The sequence below is a fragment of the Haliaeetus albicilla genome, chromosome 10 (genome assembly GCF_947461875.1).
Source record: "Haliaeetus albicilla chromosome 10, bHalAlb1.1, whole genome shotgun sequence".
Classification (NCBI taxonomy): Eukaryota; Metazoa; Chordata; class Aves; order Accipitriformes; family Accipitridae; genus Haliaeetus; species Haliaeetus albicilla.
This window is the reverse complement of record NC_091492.1, coordinates 26,022,536-26,044,056: the sequence shown is the minus strand read 5'-3', so window position 1 is coordinate 26,044,056 and position 21,521 is coordinate 26,022,536. Positions and strand designations below refer to the sequence as shown.

General features: G+C 45.1%; 1 protein-coding gene across 1 annotated transcript; it reads left to right on the top strand.

Moving 5' to 3' along the window:
* The first annotated feature begins 41 nt into the window (after positions 1–41).
* COPA (COPI coat complex subunit alpha) lies at positions 42–21,084 on the top strand. Its single transcript, XM_069794340.1, has 33 exons — positions 42–176; positions 379–492; positions 967–1,040; positions 1,351–1,431; positions 1,731–1,807; positions 2,256–2,365; positions 6,293–6,402; positions 7,000–7,099; positions 7,741–7,876; positions 8,323–8,405; positions 8,969–9,119; positions 9,551–9,617; positions 9,723–9,798; positions 11,858–11,940; positions 12,938–13,077; positions 13,994–14,079; positions 14,509–14,647; positions 14,996–15,158; positions 15,256–15,402; positions 15,693–15,882; positions 16,017–16,112; positions 16,488–16,576; positions 16,818–16,941; positions 17,236–17,325; positions 17,416–17,525; positions 17,716–17,793; positions 18,000–18,068; positions 18,296–18,432; positions 19,010–19,196; positions 19,281–19,391; positions 19,607–19,768; positions 19,869–20,063; positions 20,387–21,084. Exons 1-33 carry the CDS (start codon positions 137–139, stop codon positions 20,444–20,446), a joined length of 3,675 nt encoding a protein of 1,224 aa, XP_069650441.1. The 5' UTR covers positions 42–136; the 3' UTR covers positions 20,447–21,084.
* Positions 21,085–21,521: the final 437 nt, after the last annotated feature.

Genomic DNA, 21,521 nt, shown 5'->3' with positions numbered 1-21,521 from the left:
AGCCGTTCTGCACCTGCGGGAGAACTGACACTCTATGGTGGGGAGGTGGCGGAAGCGGAAGTTAGCTGGGGCACTTCCGGGGCGCCGACGTGGAGGGCTGGGGAGGTGGCCCTGCCGTGGGCCGGGGTGGAGGGCGATGCTGACCAAGTTCGAGACTAAGTCGGCCCGGGTGAAAGGTAATAGCGGGACCGGGCTTGTGCCGTTCTGGGAGCTCCTGGGGAGGCCGTGCCGGGAGCTCTCACCCGCCCCTGGAGTCCCTGAGCGGAGCGGGGCGGGGCGGGGCGGGCGACGGGGCGAACGGCTCCACCGGGGCTGCTCTGGGCCTCTGGGCTCCCAAGTGCGCGGAGGCTTCGCTGTCACATCTCTGTACCTCGGCAGGGCTTAGCTTTCACCCCAAGCGGCCGTGGATCCTCACCAGCCTGCACAATGGCGTTATCCAGCTGTGGGATTATCGAATGTGCACCCTTATCGACAAATTCGATGAGCACGACGGTCAGTGTGCTGGGGGGAGGTGTTGAGACCTGCGTGTGGAGGAAAACCGGGGTGCGAGAGGAGGAAGGGCGGCTCTGCTGAAGTGTTACTGAGGCCTCTGCTTGTTTGGCTTCAGAGCCTCTCAGTTTTAGCCTGTGTTGTTTTGTGGCCAGTTTGCTGGCTCTGAACATTGCTTGTACATGCATAAAGTGGGGTAGTAGTTTTATTTTTGGTATGAAAATGAACCTGTAAATACAGATCTGAAGGGCCTGGATGTTTTGTGGTGGGTTGCTGCAGGCACCTTGATGGAAAGGAATGGGTTTGGGGGTGAGATGTCAGACTGTTACATGAGTCTTTATTGTTGCTTTGAAGCTCTTAATTTATCAATAGCAACAGGAGCAAGGAGGAATGCAAGTTGTAGTCTTTAAGTGGTACAAGGGACTGCTTCAGCTGTCAGCCATCTTGCTGTGTCCAACCTGCTCTTCCTATTTGTAGGACCCGTTCGAGGTATTGATTTCCACAAACAGCAGCCTCTGTTTGTTTCTGGAGGTGATGATTACAAAATAAAGGTAAAATTTTACCCCTTTAGCTCTTGTTCTCTAAAAGGCATCATTCAGGGAAGGGAATGTGCAAAGAAACCGGTTAAAAGATGAGAAAGAGTGTGTGTGGGAGGGAAACAGGGTTTGGCAATTGCGATTCTCCTGTTTCCGGGACCTTAGAGTTAACTGCAGCGAGTTGAAGTCTCATTGTAGCTTGCATTAGAAACGCATTTTAAAATGGAAGGAGAGGCTTGTCAGTGAACTGAAACGTGAGAATGCACGCAAAAAATCTAGCAGGCGGCGGCACCTACCGTCATTGTTCTACTTCTGTGTTGTGCAGGTCTGGAATTACAAATTGCGCCGTTGTCTCTTCACTCTGCTCGGGCACTTGGATTACATTCGCACTACCTTCTTCCACCACGTAAGCTCCTCTCGTCCTTACCCCAGTGATGGGCATCTGCTCCCTTTGTGTGTGAAAGGGAATCTCTTTTGTTCCCCTGGTTGGGAACCTTTGCTAAAGAAGTTGTGCTGGTCTTGCTGGTATAAGGGCGCTCCAGATATGGTGGTCTTCTGTAGAGGTGTAAGAGGCATAAATTCCGCCTCCAAGATCTTAAATAAGATTTAAAAAGGGTCATACCTGGGGACAGTTGGAAAATACCATGTAGGGAGGGAATGTCTGGGGTGTGTATTACTTCATATACAGAATACTTTGTCTTTTAGGAATATCCCTGGATCTTGAGTGCTTCTGATGACCAGACCATTCGGGTTTGGAACTGGCAGTCCAGAACTTGTGTTTGGTAAAATCAATGGTTGCTTTAAAAAATAACTGCATCGTTTGGGGACGAGCTGTCTGTTGTTTTCAAGCAGAAACTGTGCTTAGTTGAAGGAGTAGAACTGATATCAGTTATGAATATTTCCGTCAGTCTTGTCTTTTGCTTGTTTATTCTGATGCCACTAGACTTGTATTCGTAAATTCACGTGTTTGGTTGAAAGATTTTTGAGGTTAAAATCATACATGTCAGTGCTGAGCCTTTGAAGTTATTGACATCAGAATTTGACCCTTGAATGTAAAAACAGATGTGCTCAGTGTTCAGTCATGCTAACTCGTGAAGAGTAGCGTTTATTTAGCAATCCTGTATTCCTCATCATCCTACCCGAGACTGAGCTTACTGCTGTTGGTGCAGATTGTAATGTGTATTAATATATCTTATATTCATATGGTATTTTCTGTCCTTTCTGTTGTAGTGTGCTGACAGGACACAACCACTATGTGATGTGTGCCCAGTTTCACCCCTCTGAGGACCTGGTAGTGTCAGCCAGTTTGGATCAGACTGTGCGCGTTTGGGATATTTCTGGTGAGCTGCCCAGATCAAGGGGGTACCCAGTGGCAAAGCCCACTTCAAAACTGCAATTGCTGAAAGCCAACTGAGGCAGGAAAGAGGGGTTCGGATCTAAGAGCGGGAAGAGAGCCTGTTGACTGCAGAAGCCTCAGGAGAAAATTAAGATTTCTCTATTGATGGGGACCTATTCCCCTCAGCTGCCATGAAGTCATAGGATATTGGCTGGGAGGAAGGTCTGGGCATCATCTAGTCCACCCTTTTGCTTGAAGCAAGTCTTCTGTGACAGTAGATGAGGTGAGCTGTAGTTTTGTGCAGCCAAAAAACCCTCTAAAGATGGAGATTCTGCAACCTAATCTCCCAGTCTGGTTTTATAGCCAATATAGGCAACAAGTATTGCTGTCAGAAGGGAAATAGTGTTGTCAACTGACCAGCTTTGCAGATGTGACAGACTTGTAGGAGGATTTTAGAAATTTCTGGACCACCTATATCCCCTTGAAAAACTCTTGGAGACAGCAATATGTCATTCATTCTGAGAGAAGGATAAAAAGGCCTCTGTTGGGTTTTGGTTTTTTGGGGTTTGGATTTTTTTTTTGGTAGCCTAGTTGTGGGTGGTGACAGGAAGTTAATATTATTAGGGATTCTTTCAGCTTTTTCAGTCTGCTTGTCCATTTCATAAAATGAAGTGTGGCGTAAAGATCAGGGCAGGAGTTGCAAGTCAAAACTCCAAAGTACTTTGCTGATATCTTAGCTGTTTCTTAGTTATAGAAAGGCCTAGTCACCTAGGCCACAAGGTGACTTAATGGAATGAAATATAATCCCTAAATGAAAAGCTAGAAATGGAGAAAATATTAGGTGGAGATAAGGGATGGGTGGGAGGCTGGCGGGGGCAATACTGGTGGTGTTACTGCATAAACTATTCTAGAGACAGGCTTCATCCGACCTGCCGCTCTCGCCATTGCAGTTTTGGTTGGGCACACTGCGTTGTTTGTAGTACACGCTCAGACATGGCCAGCTGTGTCAACAGTGGGGGCTGGGGGCAGGACATCCTGGTTATTTAAAACCTGTCCCCCTGTCTGTACTGCCAGCATGGGGAGTTTAACAGCTATTCTGCCACTAAGCTTTGCTGCTGCATTCTCCCACAAACACTCTCTCTCAGCAGAGTTCCAGCTGCGAAATTGGTTTGGAGATAGTACAGACCTTTTTGTCTCAGCTGATATGTGATGAGGGGTTTTAGAGACATGGTGAATTATTGACTCAGCTGTCACTCCAGTCAGACATGACACTGCGAGAATACTAGTGTGTGGAAAAACCTACAGAGAGTCGAGAAGCGGATTCAAAATACAATTCCACTCCCCAGTTTTTCCCCCCAATGACTTATATCCTTAGCAGGATTCTGTTCTGGCTCTAGCAGTCTCCTGGGAAGGGTTATTCCCCCATTTTGTCTGATGTCTGTTGTGCACATAATCCTAGTCATAGAGAGCATCATTTGGTGTTGAGCTTTAACTCCATTTCTAAGTGCTGCTATTAACTTGCAGCTTCTGCTGACATCAGTGGGGATTTTTTTCAGCAGGTTTAGGGATTATGAGCACTGGTTCTTTGATGCCCTCAGTTAAGTGAGTTTAAAGGTCACATTGCAAAATCCTCCTCCCCAAACTGTCAGCCTCAGCAGAGAGTGTGAGGGATGAGGAGCATGACCCAGACTGGGCACCAGAATGTGAAGATGGCCCTGTTGTTTTGAATTCCTATACAGATAGTGCTCCTTGGTTTGAAACCTGCTGCAAAAGGATCTTCAATGCAAAACAAGTATGCTCAAGGTTAAAGGGTCTGTTTCCTGCTAATCTCCTGAGAGAGACTGTGTGAATGCAGTCAGAATAAGCTTGTTTAGATATATTAAAATGCATGAACGTTTGTGTTGTGTTATTCACCGATGCTGTGGAATGAAGTCCTTGCTCATGATGCTGATATTAACCTGCAGAAACTACAAAATAATCTTCTGTTTTTCCTCTGTCTCTTTATAAATATTAACCCCCAAGGAGGGTCTTAGTGGTCTTACCCTGATCAGACTGCTTTTGTGTGTGCTCTAACATCACACACCAACTCCTGTTTAACCTTACTCATGGTTGGCAAATGTTGACGTCTGATTCTTGGCAGGAAACTCCCTTGTTCTGTCAGGGCTCTGTTTAGTCGATCTGGATGACCAGCTTAAGTGAGGATCACCTGAAGGTTTGGGCTGGCAATGTTGAGAAGCCCTGGGACTGGGAAGACCTGAGCTGAGAGTCCCCAGATAGCATCTGTAGACCTAGACTGCCTCTCTCTGAGCACCCTCAGTGGACATATGGTGATGGCTGGCAAAACCTTTGGTACAGCTTCAGCTTCCACTGCACTTCTCTGATTACCCACTGAATGTGGATGGATTACAGGGACAGGAAAGAATCTGAGCCCAGCAATGAAAGAGTCTGCACCCGAGAGCCCTCTTTAGTTTCCATTGAATATGAGAATAGACCAAAAGAATTTGCAAAGCACTGTCTGCTTTCTTTCTCTCCTAACTTGCAACTTGTCATTCACAGTGAGCATGTTGCCCCTTCACTCTGGTTATTTTAATACCTGTTCTCCTGAGTGCTTGTGTGCATGTTGAGCTGAGTCTCCTTTTCAGATTTTTTTTTTTTAACAGTTGACCTCAGAATGCCTAATATCTGCCTTTCTGCCGCAAGTCCCTTTTCTGTCCCTGCTCCCTCCCCAGAGCAACACAGGAGGCTGGTGTGTTCTGTGAGTGTCCTGCTTTTCCTCTCAATTTGTGCAGTTATGCCAGAAATTTTTCACTTGTGTCCCAGTCCTGTTTCACTGGCTTGTCAAAGGCTCAAGTGTTTTCCCTTCCAAAAGTCTGGTGTTTCTTCACTCATCTTTTTTGGATTATGGATGTTTTATTCCTCCTTTCTGGGGTACTTTGTGTCAGCTTTGTAGAAGTATCTACTCAGCCATTCAAGTCTTTCACCGTTACCTGGGCCATCTGTATGTGCACCTCACTCAGTGCGCTGAGCATCTGTGCTTTGCTGTGAGACACCGCTTAACATGTTGGTTTCATTAGACTAACTTTGCCAGAGAGGCTGTTGAGATGTTGAGCTGTTAATCCATGAGGAGTTTGGGAATCAGAATTGCAACAAGAAAATAATAATTTTTTGTCTTCAGTATTGTTTGTTTTCTTCTTACATTTCCCTCTCTCTTGGCATCCACACCAGTGCAATTCTCCTTTTATCCTAGACAATTTTTTCTTATCCTTGATAAATTTCATGGTAGCATCCTTGGGCCAAGTACTTAAATGGAAAAGTACATTTTCTAAGTTTTGTTTTAGAGTGTTACATGTACAGTCTTTTCCCTGTGCACTGTTGGAGGAGAAGCTTTTCTCGATTCTCAGTTTCCCTATTGTGTTCTGTTGGGTTTTAATGAAGGACAGCAGATACAGGTCTGTTTTAACTTGGATGACTTGGTTTTCTTCAGAATTGGGAACAGTCTTTATTTCATACAGTTTTAGCTCCAGAAAATATTTTGTGTCCAGGCAGATTGTTCAAATCCATAACCAAGAGGTCATCAAAGTGGCATGGGTGAAAGTGTCCTGAAAGTTGCAAGCTTAGATTAGCAAAGGGGTCAGAGGGAGAAAAATCGGAATGCGTTGGTCCTCCTTTGCTGAGGTGCTGCTGTCTGTGTCCCAGTGAGCTGAGGTGATCCTTTGTACGATTTGCTGCATTGCAAACTTTCTTTTTGGTGTGTCTAATCAGAGCTTGAGCTTTTGGAGGAAGTGGAAGGGAGTCCTGGATGTTTCTCACCCTCTTTCAAGTTCCCAGCACAGGGAGAGTGCTCAACTTGTTGCTAAATTAGAAACATTGTCTTGATAATATGATTTTTGCTTCCTCCACCCCTGCTTCTCCTTCCTCTTTGTTCCACAAGGCCTAAGGAAGAAGAACCTGTCCCCTGGAGCTGTGGAATCGGATGTCAGGGGAATAACAGGGGTGGATTTGTTTGGGACAACGGATGCGGTTGTGAAGCACGTTCTTGAGGTACAGTGTCAATGTGTGTGTGCAGTACAATCTTTTCAGATTTATTTAGCAAAATCTCTGTAACACAAATGATCCTCTAAAAGCCCAGGAAAATAGCAGAGGAAAAAAAGAGTTGAAACACCTAACTCAGCTCTGTAGAGTTATATGCTCTTTAGATTACAGCATTACTTTTTCTGAGTTTAAAATCTGAAATCTGGAGATGTTTGCACTGTAACCAAACAGATACGGTTTTCTCTGTACAGCCAAAAGCACAGTTAAATAGCAGATGTTATTGCCTTGTGTTACTGGAAGCAACAGAGGAGATTATGGTAGAGACAGCCTTCTGTAATGGCTTGTTAAAGCTAGGAAGCAGTGCTGCTCTGCTGCTGAGCGTCAGCTTTGCTCTACTGGTGAAGAACGGTATCCACAAAGCTTATTATTGTGGGCATCTATAATCTTACTATCTGTAGGCATTTGGTATGAGCAACATGGTGTATAAAAACAGTGAAAGCTGTGTCTTGGCAAGCCTGTCTGCAGTCTTTGTTGCTTTGTCCTTCCTTTGCTCATTCCATTCAGTCACCAGATTGCTTCGAGTGACTGTTTTCTTTTTGCCTGTAGGGCCACGATCGTGGGGTGAACTGGGCTGCCTTCCACCCTACAATGCCACTTATTGTGTCAGGAGCTGATGATCGGCAAGTGAAGATCTGGCGGATGAATGGTAAGAGGATTCTCCAGGGGGAGCCCACAGGGAGAAGGGGGTTAAGAGTTGAAATTTATGTTTGAATATCTGTAGGCTGAACCTGGAGGTAATTTACACTTTGCAAACGTGTCTGTATGATAGAGTGGTAAATAATCCCAAGCAGCGTTGGCTTTTGCAATTTGAGGAGAGCTCAGTTCTCTAGCGAACACTTCTAGCTTCTTTTGGTTTGCATGCACTGCTGAGCAGAAGCTTGTAGGAGTACAAAAACTTGACTCTGAAGTTTTTTGAATATATAAGACATGGAGATTATTCGAGAGCCAGAAGCCCTCCATCAGGACCAGTTGTGCTTTTGTCAGCTCAGTCCAACTAAACTATATACAATTCTTATCACCTCTTTAGTAATCTAGCTTATCTGTCTCTCTTAGGTGAGCTGTGGTAGTGGTTAGGGAGAGGTGATAAATGTAATAATAATAATAATAAAATTGTATGATAGAGCGGTAAATAATCCCAAGCATTGTTGATGATAATTGCAGAGAATGGTATAGTAACTAGTGGCCGATGCAGTTTGCTTTATAATAAAGCACTTGTTCTGCTTCCGCTATGGCAGAGCTTAACGTGCTTAAGTGTTATTTTCCTCATTCTTTTCCACTTCTTGTTAGAATCGAAGGCCTGGGAGGTTGACACTTGCCGGGGGCATTACAACAACGTCTCGTGCGCTGTCTTTCACCCACGGCAGGAGCTAATACTCAGCAATTCAGAAGACAAGAGTATCCGTGTCTGGGATATGTCTAAACGGTTAGTGCTTGTCAAGCATCTGACTCAATCTTATTATGAAAGTTTTTACATGTATGTAAGACCTACAGTTATTCTTAGAGAAACCGAACACTAGCAGGTCTTAAAACATCAGTGCTAGTGTTTGATAATTCATGAATGAGAAGCCGTGTTTTTCACATTCTCTGTCCATTTGAGACACACGTTAAGAGCAAGGCTTTTAATTGTCTGAAAGCAAGTGGAAGAGGGCTGACTTATCTAGTGATACTGCTGCTGAAAATATGTTAAATGAGAATATATTATTTGACAGAAGGCTTTGAATGCAGTGTTTTTATGCTCTGTGGATGACTTGTGCTGAATGCTGGAGATGGTCTGGATGGCAAAACTTAGGATCTTCATTTTGGAAACTGAAGTTTACGCCAAGGTTTCCATTTTGTTTATATTCTTTATTCCTTTTATTGCACATTTAGCACGGGTGTCCAGACCTTTCGGCGTGATCATGATCGCTTTTGGGTATTGGCTGCTCACCCCAACCTCAACCTCTTTGCTGCAGGTAAAAAAACCTCCTACTCAGTGTCTGATAGGTTGCTGTGAAGAGAAAATGTTTTCCATATAGGAAATCCATATAGGATGTGCTTTTCTTAGCACACTTTGCAGAACACACTGACTTGCAGATGCTTTTGTTAAATGTATTGTGGGGAAAAGATCCTTATTTACTAGAGCACAATCTCATTGTATCAGCTGTAGTTCAAAGCTAGAACAAGATAGGCTCTGCATTAACTAGCTAAATGTTCTAAGGCTAAGAAGGGATGGGACAGATCCTAGGGGAACCCATGCTGGTCTATTAACACTTAAAGAAATGCGTGACAGCGAGGCAAAGTGTTTCTAGAAGAGCGTCAGATCTTAGATTTATTAAGAAACCTAAAGGGGTGTGGGCCCTTAGGAGGAATCACTTAATTCAGTCAGGCTGAGGTGTAGCAGACATGGCTCCAGTCATTGGTTATGATTTTTGTTAGCTCTTTCTTGGTTTGAAGGGCTTGGTAGTGTCATCTTCATAATGAGAAAAAAACCCACAGGATTTAATTCATGTTTGAATTCTTGCATGCCTTTTCTCAGGCCATGACGGTGGCATGATTGTATTCAAACTGGAGCGTGAGAGGCCTGCTTATGCTGTGCATGGGAACATGCTGTATTATGTGAAGGACCGTTTCCTCCGCCAGCTTGATTTCAACAGTTCAAAAGATGTTGCTGTCATGCAGCTGCGAAGGTAGGAGATGGTGCTCATTGTTTTACAAGAGGTGTTGCCAGTATCCTGAATCCCTTGTTAGTTTCTTGCTTACTGATAGGTCGTATTATTGTATTCACATACTTCAGTTTCAGCTGACTCTTCTGTCAGATGAACTTCCAAAGCCTACAAAAAGTTTTTTAGGTCAATTTTTATCTGTGCATAGATATAATTTTTTTTTTTTAATTAGTTTTAAGTCTCAAGCTGAAGGGCCAGCTCTTTCATTCAGGAAATGCTCATGCTCTTACAGTGTTTCCAAATGGTTTTGATTCAGGAAATTAATCAAAACTGAGCTTTTCTGGTAGTTGGTATATTTCAGAGAATGAAGAGCATTTACCAGAAGATGACTTTAGTAGAAACAATCTTGGTCCACTCTAACTTTCTCTTTTCTTCATGACTCTTCTTTTCTTCAGTGGTTCCAAGTTCCCTGTGTTCAATATGTCATACAACCCAGCTGAGAACGCCGTCCTTCTCTGCACAGTAAGTCAGTTTTGCTGCATAATGTGCTAAGGAACTTTCCATGAGGCTGTGAATGTTGGTTCTGTGAAATCCTATCTCAAAATGGTTTTTTCCCCTTCTCTGCAGAGAGCCAGTAACTTAGAGAACAGTACTTATGACCTATACACCATTCCCAAGGATGCAGACTCCCAGAATCCGGATGGTAGGCATTTCTTATTTCACATTAGTCCTTGTGCATGTTTATTACTATGTAGCTGTCCCCTCCTCCGCTCTCCAACTGTGTGTGTTATATATAAAAAAAGCTTCTTTTCTCTAAGCCTCTCTTGTTGGACTCTTTCTCTGTGTTTCCCAATGCCCCTGCAGCACACATCATTTGGCAGGCTTCCTGCTCACTATATCACACTACACTGACTTGAAAAATTCATGTTCATCTCAAACTTTTACTGCTACAAATATATATTTTATAATTTTGTTATTAGGAACTTTCTGTTTTCCCTTTCAACGCAGCAGGCAGCCTTCCTGGCTTGTCGACAGAGATGGATTTTAACCAGATATGTTTTGTTCTAAGAGGTTTCATACTCTGAAAAGTGGCTGTAAAAATGACAATGCCAGGGTGCCAGTAGTCATTCTTCCTCTCCACAAATTCCAGATCAGTTTTGTGCAATTTACAAATCAGAACATGATTTAGGAAAAAAAAAATAATTCTTTCTCCTAACTATGAATTCCATTTGGGATCTGAAACTCCAGCTGGTTCCTCCTGCCTCTGTCGTCACGGCAGTAAAGATTTTGAAATGAGTGGGAGTGATGAATGAGTTAGACTGGAATCCAGCTCACTTGTTCATCGATTTATTGATTTCTGTGGGTCTAATGAAGGGAGGATTTCTTTGCTGAGTACAGTCAGCAGGTGTATTTGGAGAGAGAAAGAGAAAGGGAGCTTTATGGTAACTTTACATAGATTAAATGTTACTGAATGTTTTTCAAATATTTAGTTAGATTGAGATGTTCAATGCTGACTTGTCTGGGGACACCCAGCTTGTGACCCTTTAAGTGAGGAAAAGGGGATATTCTTCTTCCAGAGGAAGAAATGTCTAGGCCTCATGAAAACCATGCACTTTTAGTGCATTTTCAAGAATAGCATAAAATTCTACTGGTTGGTAGGTATCTTCTCCAACAAGCTGTTATGTGTGCAACCTTCTGATGATCTCCCAGGACTATAATGTAGGTATTTAACATGTGCCTTGGAGTTGTCATCCTCATGTCCTTCAGCTTATTTACCTGACCTACAAGGGAAGCTTTCTTGTCACTCTTTAACAGTCTTCTGGGTAGTATATTTCAATCATTTTCTGCCTGATCTACAGTCGGCGTTAAAGACTTAAAGCCAGTAAAAATGTTGCATTGTGGAGGTTCAGAAAAACAGTTGAAGTTGCCATCAGAAAACCCCAGGCAGAGCTGGGAATTGAATTTGGCCAAGTCTTTCTTGTGTTGGGTACTAAATGAGGGCTGAGGGGCAAGCCAGTCAGGTTTAAATCATCATTTGTTAGGATGTAGATCTGCCACAAATGGCACTATGCTTCGTGAAGTAGTGCTTGGTCTAGCGCGTGAATCTCCAAAAACACTTGTGTTGAGCAGCAGGACTGGTGAGAAAAGGGGCTGAGAGCTAAAGAAAATTTTATTTTACCAAAACCAGCAGCAGCTCTCACTCTGTTCCCTTCCGCTGCTGCAAAAAGCCTTCTCCACATCTGATACACATCCTGCAGTACTGTTCTTCCTGTGCTGTCTGACATGCAGAGTGCTGTGTTTGTATTAGCATTTTAAAACTGGGAGAACAGCTGCGTGCTGGGGAGAGTGCAGCCTTTCTCCTCCAGCTCGTTATATCAGTTTGCGGGGGGGAGAGAGGGGGGGCTTACGTTGAAGCCGGGACCCTTGCTGCTCAGTTCGTTTGGCCAGCAAGGCTCTGCTCGTTAGCTTGACAGACGGTGCTGTCACCCAGGATGGCCTGCTTCAGTGCCAAGCAGTGGCATTGGCGGTACAGACAGCCACTTGTCTTGTGCCTTGGCTGGAGAGAAGGGCTGGCGCTGGCCACACTGAGATCTGAAAGGACATCAGGGGAGGAAATGAGTCTTTTGAATAGCCTCAGGTTAAACATGAATTACTAGGAAGCAGCTACAACAGCCAAGATGGGATCAAACAAGACTGACTAATGTGTTGCCATAAGAGCCTGCCAGAGGTTTTATTCACTGCCTGTGTTTTGCTCTCCCTAGCCCCTGAAGGGAAGCGTTCCTCCGGGCTAACAGCTGTGTGGGTAGCTCGTAACCGCTTTGCAGTCCTGGATCGCATGCATTCGGTAAGGGGACAAGCTTAATAGGGTCATCTTTTTAACAGGGTATGTTGTCATTTGTAAGCATGCAGATGGAAAGCGGGGAGATTGGGTTAACAGAATTATTGGAGATCCAAGTAGACTGGCAAAGCATTGTCAGTAGAGAGTGGGCTGCAGACGTACATGAAGAAATATAGTACAGTGAAAATGTATTTGAAATATTATTTAACTTCTTTAACAGTACATCGTAGCTCAGTTGCTAGAAGCCTGCTAGAGCAGGTAAGTTCAGGAATGAAAGCTGACCAGAACAGGACTGTGAAGCCACCCAGGTCACTTTCACAGCATGGAAGTAATGGGGAAATGATAAAAATACAGGTTAGATTTTTAATTAAAGCTCTTTGTTCTCACTTGTGGAGTGCAATAGGAGAAAGAAGGGGGAAAGACAGTCATGAAAAGTTTTCTTTGCTTGAATTTACTTGATGTGAAGGGGAAGAAAAGTCTTGCTCTTTGCCCCTTGCAGGAATTGTATTTTTTCTTTTTTTTTTTTTTCTTTTTCTTTTTTTTAATAATTCAGGGTATTTTTTGCCTTAGTAAATTCAAATTTATTTCATGCCTTTTCTGTTACTCCTCCCTGCCTTTCCCTCCTCCACTTGCCATTCACCCCTCTCAACTTCATAATTTCCTTTTTCTATCTACACTGTGTTCTCTCTCGCTTTCCCCTAATATTACTTTGTTCATATCCTTATTGTAGAGGGGGTTTGCAAACTGTATCAGCCAGCTAGTAATGACAGCAGTGGGGCTGAAAAGGAAGGATACACTGTGTCTGCACCCTGGCAAACTTGAGGTTGGGTTTTCTAGCAGGATAAAGTCTGATCCTGCTTTGAGAAAAGCTGCAGCTCTTATTTTGGCCTCTTGTCACTGAGATTCAGCTATACAAAATTTCTGAGTTAAAATAATCCTAAATTTCTTTGTAGAATCTACTTAACTGTCCTGTGCTGTTACATTTCCTCTTATCAAATGGCAGATCCTAATCAAAAACCTGAAGAATGAGATCACGAAGAAGGTGCAGGTGCCGAACTGTGATGAGATTTTCTACGCTGGCACAGGGAACCTGTTACTGAGAGATGCAGACTCCATCACCCTCTTTGACGTGCAACAGAAGCGGTAAGATCCAGTCTGCAGGGAGAAGTTTTAATATTGTAATCCTGCTGGTGTATGCCCTCTGGGGACAAGTAATAGCTATTAATGCACTCCAGAATTTAGCATCAGCTGCAGGCTCTGTCAGACTGATCCAAACCACGGCTAACAACTGTTATGAAGAGCAGAGTGTAAACATAGCCAAGGTGCAATTTATGCTGCAGGCATCGTGCCATTGATCACAGGGAGATGTGTGCCATACCCTTGTAAATCCCGTGACTACAGAATCGGGTGCTATAAAAGTGGAGAGAAATCAAAAAACCCAAACTCAATCAAGCTAAGCTTGCCTGATGTCTTGTCCCTTAGGTTTTATATCTGCTCAGAATGCTCTTTTAGCAGCACGTTTGTGCTGGTGTATGTGTTGCTAGCCACAAAGAAACAAGCAAGGAGTTGGTGCTTTTGGCCATCTTGGTAGGCTTGAGAAGGTTCTGGATTATCTACAGATAGATACGGTCTATGTTGATTGCTTATGTCCCAGAACTTGTCTCATTTCCTTATTTGTATGCCTTTGTCTTACCAGAATTGTTGGGAAAGTTACAAGTAAACAATGCAAATGCTGCTTGGAAATGCCTTATTTCCCTTGTTCAGTTAAATCTATCCCTAAAACCCCCTCAGAAATCCAGGTTTTGAAGTCAATTGTCATACAAATATATTTGTTTTTGCACAGGTATGGGGAGAGGTTTGTTTTGCTGTACTGGACTGCAGAGACACTCAGTTCTACCTCATGATTTTATAGCTCCAGAGTGGCAAAAAGGGGCTTCAGCACATCTGCAAATTGGGTTCGGGGTGTTGAGCGCTGGTAGTTATCATACAGCTTGATCATAGAGCTTGCTGTCGGAGGGATATTGTTCAACTCTCTGATGTCAGTGCTGTCCTTTCCCAGAACTCTGGCCTCAGTGAAGATCTCCAAGGTGAAATACGTCATCTGGTCAGCTGACATGTCCCATGTAGCTCTGCTGGCTAAGCATGGTAAGTGGTGGTGGGGTGCAGTGTTTCATGTGGATCCTAGAGCACACTAGCTCCTTCCTTGGTTGGGAGCAGTGTCCCCGCTAGCACGGCCCGCTAGAGAAACCATTCAGTGCCATGGCTAGCAGTGAAGGTGCAGCTGAAGACATTCACAGTGTGAGCCCTGCCACTTTGTCTCTTCAGCAAAACCTTTCCGCAAGTTTGTAAAACAGAGGGCTTCTTGTACTCTTCAGAATGATCCAGCTAATCTCTGTCATAAAGCAAAGGCAGATAGTGACAATTTAGTTGTGGTTGCCGTCATATCCTTATTGTCTGACACTCTGAATATAGTCTCTATTGCTGGGACTATGGAAGAAAGAAGCCATAATTCAGAGGCAGGTGTTTAACAGTAGAGGGTTCCCTAGCCTTATTTCTTTCGGCTTTCCTCTCCAGCCATCATGATCTGCAACAGAAAGCTGGAGTCACTGTGTAACATCCATGAAAACATCCGTGTCAAGAGCGGTGCCTGGGATGAAAGCGGTGTTTTCATCTATACTACCAGCAATCACATCAAATACGCTGTCACCACCGGGTGAGTCTGGGAGTCATGCGCCGAGTCCTTGAACTGGCAGGCCTTGTGCAGACTACCATGGGGTTTTTTTGGCAGACTCTGAAGCTGGTGCTTGTGAAACAGCACTTCTGTTACAGCATGGACGTACCCAAATACAGCTAGAGCTAAATACTCATGTTTGGTTGCTCACCCTGTGCACTGGTATTTTATTGCTGGGCTGGATGGCTGCACTGTTCCTCTGACTGGGGCTTGCTTTTATAATGCAGGCTAAAATAACATACAGAGTGTTGAGATTTCTTTGAGGTAGGGAATGTAGTCATGCACGTGTTGTGTTGGTGTGCATGTTATGCATGTGCTGTGTTGGCATAGGGATCATGGAATTATCCGCACCCTGGACCTGCCTATCTATGTTACCCGTGTGAAGGGGAACAACGTGTACTGCCTGGACAGAGAGTGCCGCCCCAGGGTCCTCACAATTGATCCCACAGAATTCAAATTCAAGCTGGCATTGATCAACAGAAAGTATGATGAGGTGAGGAGATGTAAGAAACCCTGTACTCTTCCTTGACATATACCTGAGGGTAAAGGAAGTTGTTGACAGCTTCAGTGCCTGAGCCTTTTCTTTGCAGGTGCTGCACATGGTGAGGAATGCTAAGCTTGTGGGCCAGTCCATCATTGCCTACCTGCAGAAAAAGGGCTACCCAGAGGTGGCCTTGCACTTTGTCAAGGATGAGAAGACCCGTTTCAGCCTGGCACTGGAGTGTGGCAACATTGAGGTGAGGCAGCAGGTGGTGCTGTGAGAAAGGCACGTCTTTTGGGGCATCGCTTCCAAACCTTACTTTTTGCTGCAAGGAGGAGAAGTATTGGGAAGAAGAAGTGTTAGCTGAGAGTGATAGAGTTGAGGATGACAGCAGCCTTACTAAGGTGCAGGCCTTTGGATAGGGGCATGATTTAGTGCGGTGATCCTTGTAATCCCATGCTTTCCATCACAGGCATTATGAACAGAAGCCTGCAGATAAAGTTGCTTTCTGCAAAGCCTTTGTAACCACATCAGTTCTCTTGTTAGATTGCTCTGGAAGCAGCCAAAGCTCTGGATGACAAGAATTGCTGGGAGAAACTGGGAGAGGTGGCATTGCTGCAGGGAAATCATCAGATTGTGGAGATGTGCTACCAGCGCACCAAGAACTTTGATAAGCTTTCCTTCCTCTATCTCATCACTGGCAATCTGGAGAAGCTTCGGAAGATGATGAAGATAGGTGAGTGGCAGGATGGTGGCAAAGAAGGATGAGATAAAGAGGATCTGAGTGTCATTCCCAGAGGGAGTGAGTGGCATCACAGTGGAGGCTAAGAACAGCAAAGCTATTGTGACTTTCTTTTTCTTTTGGTTTAGCTGAGATCCGTAAAGATATGAGTGGCCACTATCAGAATGCCTTGTATCTAGGAGATGTGGCAGAGAGAGTGAGGATCCTGAAGAACTGTGGGCAAAGTGAGTAATATCAGACTAACGTGTCCCTGTTGTCTGGGGAGAAGCTGGGGAGGTTGTTGGGATGAACAGTAATCTCTGGAGACAGATCATTATAATCCTTTACCTGAGAAACGGAATCGGATGAGCAGAAAGTAACCCAAGAGCTAGAATACCATCCAGGAAACCTGAATCAACTGTAGAGCATATTCAAATGATCAGTTGTTGCCTACACATTCTAGTCCTAAATCCAGTAACACCCCCAAAGGTGTGATTCTACACTTTGGTATGCTGCTAATCTTTCCTTTGTGATAGTGTGGCCATGCATGCAGGTATGAGAAATTTTCTTTCTCTAGGCAATGAAGAACCCGCACTCACGTTAGCTGTATCTCATTTCAGAGTCCCTAGCCTATCTCACGGCTGCAACTCATGGTCTGGATGAGGAAGCTGAAAGTCTGAAGGAAACATTTGATACTGAAAAGGAAACGGTTAGCAAACTGACTTAATGCTTTCTACTTCAAGAGCTCTGGAGTTTGGGAAGAAGATGACAGTGGGATCTGGTGTTAGTGTGACTGGCTAGGCAGCTTCTTTCTGGGAGGGAGGAACCATCTCTGTTCCAGTTGCCACTTAGCAGGCTTGAGACTGTCTGTGCTGCTTGGAGGCGGGTAGGTCAAAGAATGGGATTTTCCTTATGTGGCCTTTAACTGGTTTTTGCTCCTCTCTGCTCAGATTCCAGACATTGATCACAATGCAAAGCTGCTGCAGCCTCCTGCTCCTGTCATGCCTCTGGATACCAACTGGCCATTGCTGACTGTCTCCAAGGGGTTCTTCGAAGGAACAATTGCTAGCAAAGGTATTGCTTTGTATTTGGAAAGTTGCATTAAGCTGGGATATGCAAAATGGAGATGTTTGTCCCCGTGGTTCCTGAACTGTTGCTGTTAACCTCAGGTTTGTTGTGTGTTACCAGCAGAGGTTGGAATTGAGCTTGGCATTTACACCGTCTTTAGCAAATCTCTCAAATCTTTGGCCTTTTAGCACAAGATGGGACTTGACAATTGGAGGGGAGGGTGCTGGCCTAATGTAATTCTTTGCTTAACACCTGACCCACTCGGAGATTTGTAAATGAAGGATCCTACCCTTTTTGTAGGCAAAGGGGGTGCCTTAGCTGCCGATATCGATATTGACACTGTTGGCACTGAAGGCTGGGGAGAAGATGCAGAGTTGCAGTTGGATGAAGGTGGGTGAATCCAAGAGTTTTTCTTGCAGAAGTGTAAGTGTGTGCCTGTGTAAGAGCTCTGACTGTTTCCCCCATGCCCCCTCTGTGCAGATGGCTTTGTGGATGCTGGAGAAGGCTTTGGAGAGGAAGGTTTAGGTAAAGGCCAGGAAGAAGGAGGTGGATGGGAAGTTGAAGAAGATTTGGATCTTCCCCCTGAACTGGTAGGAGGCTTCTTAAGTAGCACAGTTGTAGTTACTTGGGAAGGCAATGACAGCTTGTGGTGGTGGTTGTGGTGGGGGAAATGTGTTACAGGCTTCTTCAGTGACTTGGTCACCACAGCTATGGCCAGCTCTCATTTCATCTGGGTGCTGGAAACTTCCACACTAATCACTGCTCTGTGTGTTCCCCCAGGATGTTCCTGCTGGTCCAGCAGGAGCAGCAGAGGATGGATTCTTTGTGCCACCCACCAAGGGCACCAGCCCAGCTCAGGTAGTGGCACAAGTCTTTGACTGTCTTTCTCAGAAACTTTCTACTTTGGCACTTGTTTTTTTGGGTTCAGTCCTTCTTGTTAACACTCATCTGTGAGCACAGCATAGGAACTTTCTTAAGGGGGGTTAGGGATGATAAGGATAGATAAGACAAATCTGTGTGTATACACAATTTCTCTTGTATAAGTTCCCCTTCCATTCTTGTAGGTGTGGTGTAACAATTCTCAGCTTCCTGTTGACCACATTCTGGCAGGCTCCTTTGAGACAGCAATGAGAGTAAGTTTCCCCTGGAGTTTCTAGGGAAAAGATTGTGCCCTTGTCCCCATATACTTTTGTCTCTGATCCAGTCTGAAGCTTCATTTTGTGTCCTTTTGTGAATCATTTTGTGCATTTTTTTTTCTCTGGGTATAAAATAAGAGGTGCTGTGAGCCTGAGTGATGTCTGTGTGACCTTTGTACAGCCCTGGATAAGATTTACTCAGCAGACCAATGTGTCTATTTCAGCTCCTCCATGACCAGGTAGGAGTAACAAACTTTGGACCCTACAAGCAGCTGTTCCTGCAGACCTATGCCCGTGGCCGTACAACCTACCAAGCCCTGCCATGTCTCCCTACCATGTATGGATACCCACATCGCAACTGGTAAGCAATTGGGTTAGCTCCTTTTCTGTGCTTTTTAACTTGTGCCATATACCTCCCAGACTCCTTGACAGTTGTAGCCAGAAATGTCTCCTCCCTCTGTTGTGAACGGAGGAGCTTCCTGTTTGCTGGATATAAATAGGGAGCATTCTGTCTTTAGTGGGATTTTTCTGCTGCTTGCTGTTTGATGTAAAGATGTTAAAGAACTGCTTTCATGTTTTTTAGAGACTAAATCCAGGGTGAGGCAGTTGGGATGCTGTGTTTTCTAGCTCTAATGCTCTGCCTCTGACAAAGCTGGTCTGAGGCATCTAGAGAACCACAGGTTTGTTTTTACAGTGGTGCCTGGAAGCCACTGTAGAAAAATGAGCCAGACTTCCCAGCCTGCGCTAATGCAGAGAGGGCTGGGCATTGTGGGTGGCAGAATTATGGAAGCACATATGTCTTTTGTGCTGAGCTAATGGCAAAGAAAAACAGCGTGGCCCTAGGTCAAAACATCTCATTTGAGCTGACAATATGTGTGTTCCTGCTGGCCTCTGCAGTGGTCCCATTTGTACGCCCAACCCCTCTTTGGTGCCCCCAGGAAAGAAGCTGGCTTAAAGAATGCCCTCCCTGCCATTGGACTGAAACTCAATGACCTGATCCAGCGCTTGCAGCTGTGCTACCAGCTCACTACGGCTGGCAAGTTTGAGGAGGCCGTGGAGAAGTTCCGCTCCATCTTGCTCAGTGTGCCCTTGCTGGTGGTGGACAACAAGCAGGAGATTGCTGAGGTGAGAGGCATACTCTTCGGTCTGTTGTCTGTGTGCCTGTGGGGCAGGAGGCCAAATGCCTGACTCTGTCTCCCTCTCTGAAAGGCCCAGCAGCTGATAGCCATTTGCCGGGAGTATATTGTAGGACTCTCAATGGAGATTGAGCGAAAGAAGCTGCCCAAAGAGACCCTGGAACAGCAGAAGCGAATCTGTGAGGTACAGAAACTCTGTGAATTTCTTCACCACGAGGGGGAAGTAGCCTTTAGGTTTAAAAAGGCATTGGAAATCCCAAATTCGGCCATTTCCTCCTTTAAAGCGGATGTGGCAGTGATTACTTGGGAGGGGTTTCTTGCAGCATTTTCAGGGCATCCAGTTATTTACGTGGTTGGTAGTGATTGTATCCCTACTTTCCCTCCTTCTCCCTAATGCAGATGGCTGCCTATTTCACCCACTCCAACCTGCAGCCTGTCCACATGATCTTGGTGCTGCGTACTGCTCTCAACCTCTTTTTCAAACTCAAAAACTTCAAGACAGCTGCTGCTTTTGCCCGTCGGCTGCTGGAGCTGGGTCCAAAGCCTGAGGTGGCCCAGCAGGTATGTCTGTGAGGTGCATGGGTAGAAATATGTGCTGTGGCAGACCCTATTTGGACTGCTTCCTAGCTGCCTCTCTGGTCGATGTGGTTGCTTTTTGCAGACTCGCAAGATCTTGTCAGCATGTGAGAAGAATCTCACTGACACCTACCAGCTCAACTATGACATGCACAACCCCTTTGACATCTGTGCTGCCTCTTACCGACCCATCTATCGTGGCAAACCCGTGGAGAAGTGTCCACTAAGCGGAGCCTGCTACTGCCCTGAGTTCCATGGGCAGATCTGCCGCATCACTACAGTAAGGGAGTCTCAACGTCTATTAACCACCCACTCCTAACCTGTGATGTTTCCCTTGAGAGTCCCCTCCAGCAGCTTCCCCCATGCTTGCCCCTAACTTGGCATAGTTTTTGGGTGAAGTTGAACGTTGGAGGGCTTGGCATGTGCGGTGGAACAGTTTGGGAATTGTGAAATACTGTGTAGTTTAAATGCTACCTTCAGGGACCGACATTGCAGTGATCAGCAGCATGTGTTCTTGAGAACTGTCTAGGCTCTGAACGCTGCATACAGGGTTGGGCTGTTGAGTTGCTTTTAAGCATTAATCATCTCCCTTTTATTCCTCAGGTGACGGAGATTGGCAAAGATGTCATCGGGCTGCGGATCAGCCCACTCCAGTTCCGCTAGGGCATGCCTGTCCTGGGGAGGTGTGAGATCAGAGGGAAATGGTCTCGTTTCACAGCACAGTGCAGAAACTTTCACCTCCCATCATTCCAGCTTTAGTCTAGTCTCTTCACCATAGCCATGCCTGTGCTGTGTCTTACCTGCTCTTCCCCACCCAGGAATGCTGTAGTGACACTCTTAGCTGCTTCCAAGTAGTAGCAACTTGCGCTTCTGTTTCCAGATCCAGCTGATGTTGAAGTTTCTATGTACCATCATCTCAAGAAAAATCTTTTCAGAGGGTAAAGGGTGGCTCTTGCTGAGCCCTGGTTACCACACATCGTGCTCTGTAGAAACTGCTTGAGAGGCAGCAACTGCCTCTTGTATCCTTTTGTGTTAGGCTCCTGAAAGAAGAGCTCAAAAACCCTGCTGCAACCTGGACAGCAGGAAGAGCCGAGCCTGGCTCTCACAGGAATGTGGCACTGTCTGGAACCAGGGCCAGCACAGAGCCTGTCCCTGCTCAGGGGCAGCTCTGCTCCCATTGGAAGTGGCAGGAGAACAGCTCAGCATCCAAGTGCTAGTGTTGACTTTTTGTTTTGTTGTCCTAGCAATGTTTCTCAAAATAATCAGCTTCTCTCATGAATAAAGTACATTGACCATCTTGATCTTCCTGTTCTGTAGCTCAGTTGGCCTTGCTGAGATAGAAGAGAGATTAGACTTAATTTCTACTTTTCAGCCCCCCCCTCCTCCCTCTTTTGTGCTCTTAAGCTACCAGACTTGGTGGGTTTTGAAGTTTCCAGAAAATGGAGGCTGTAGTCCTGAAATAATTTATCATGCCAGCAGAGGCTGCTTCTGCCAATTATTAATGTGTAATTGCTGTTGCCAGTGCTCAAATTATCCTTATTGGTAATGCTCCTGTCTTTGCATTTACCTTGTGTAGTTGTACCCTTTAGTATTACTGTACCTTTCCCCATGGTACTTAACAGGCTGGAGGATCTCCAAAGCCAGGCAGGTTGTAGTTTCTGGCAGTGACAAGGATGAGAACATGCATGTCCTAGAGATCCTGCTCCCTTTGTGGCTGGACTGCTTTCCTAGTGGTTTC

Excerpts from the sequence above, each read along its gene's own strand:
- COPA (XM_069794340.1), top strand. The coding sequence starts at position 137 with ATGCTGACCAAGTTCGAGACTAAGTCGGCCCGGGTGAAAG. Across the intron at positions 11,941-12,937 it reads TCCTGGATCGCATGCATTCG|ATCCTAATCAAAAACCTGAA; the intron begins GTAAGGGGACAA and ends ATCAAATGGCAG. Across the intron at positions 17,526-17,715 it reads TGGATCTTCCCCCTGAACTG|GATGTTCCTGCTGGTCCAGC; the intron begins GTAGGAGGCTTC and ends GTGTTCCCCCAG.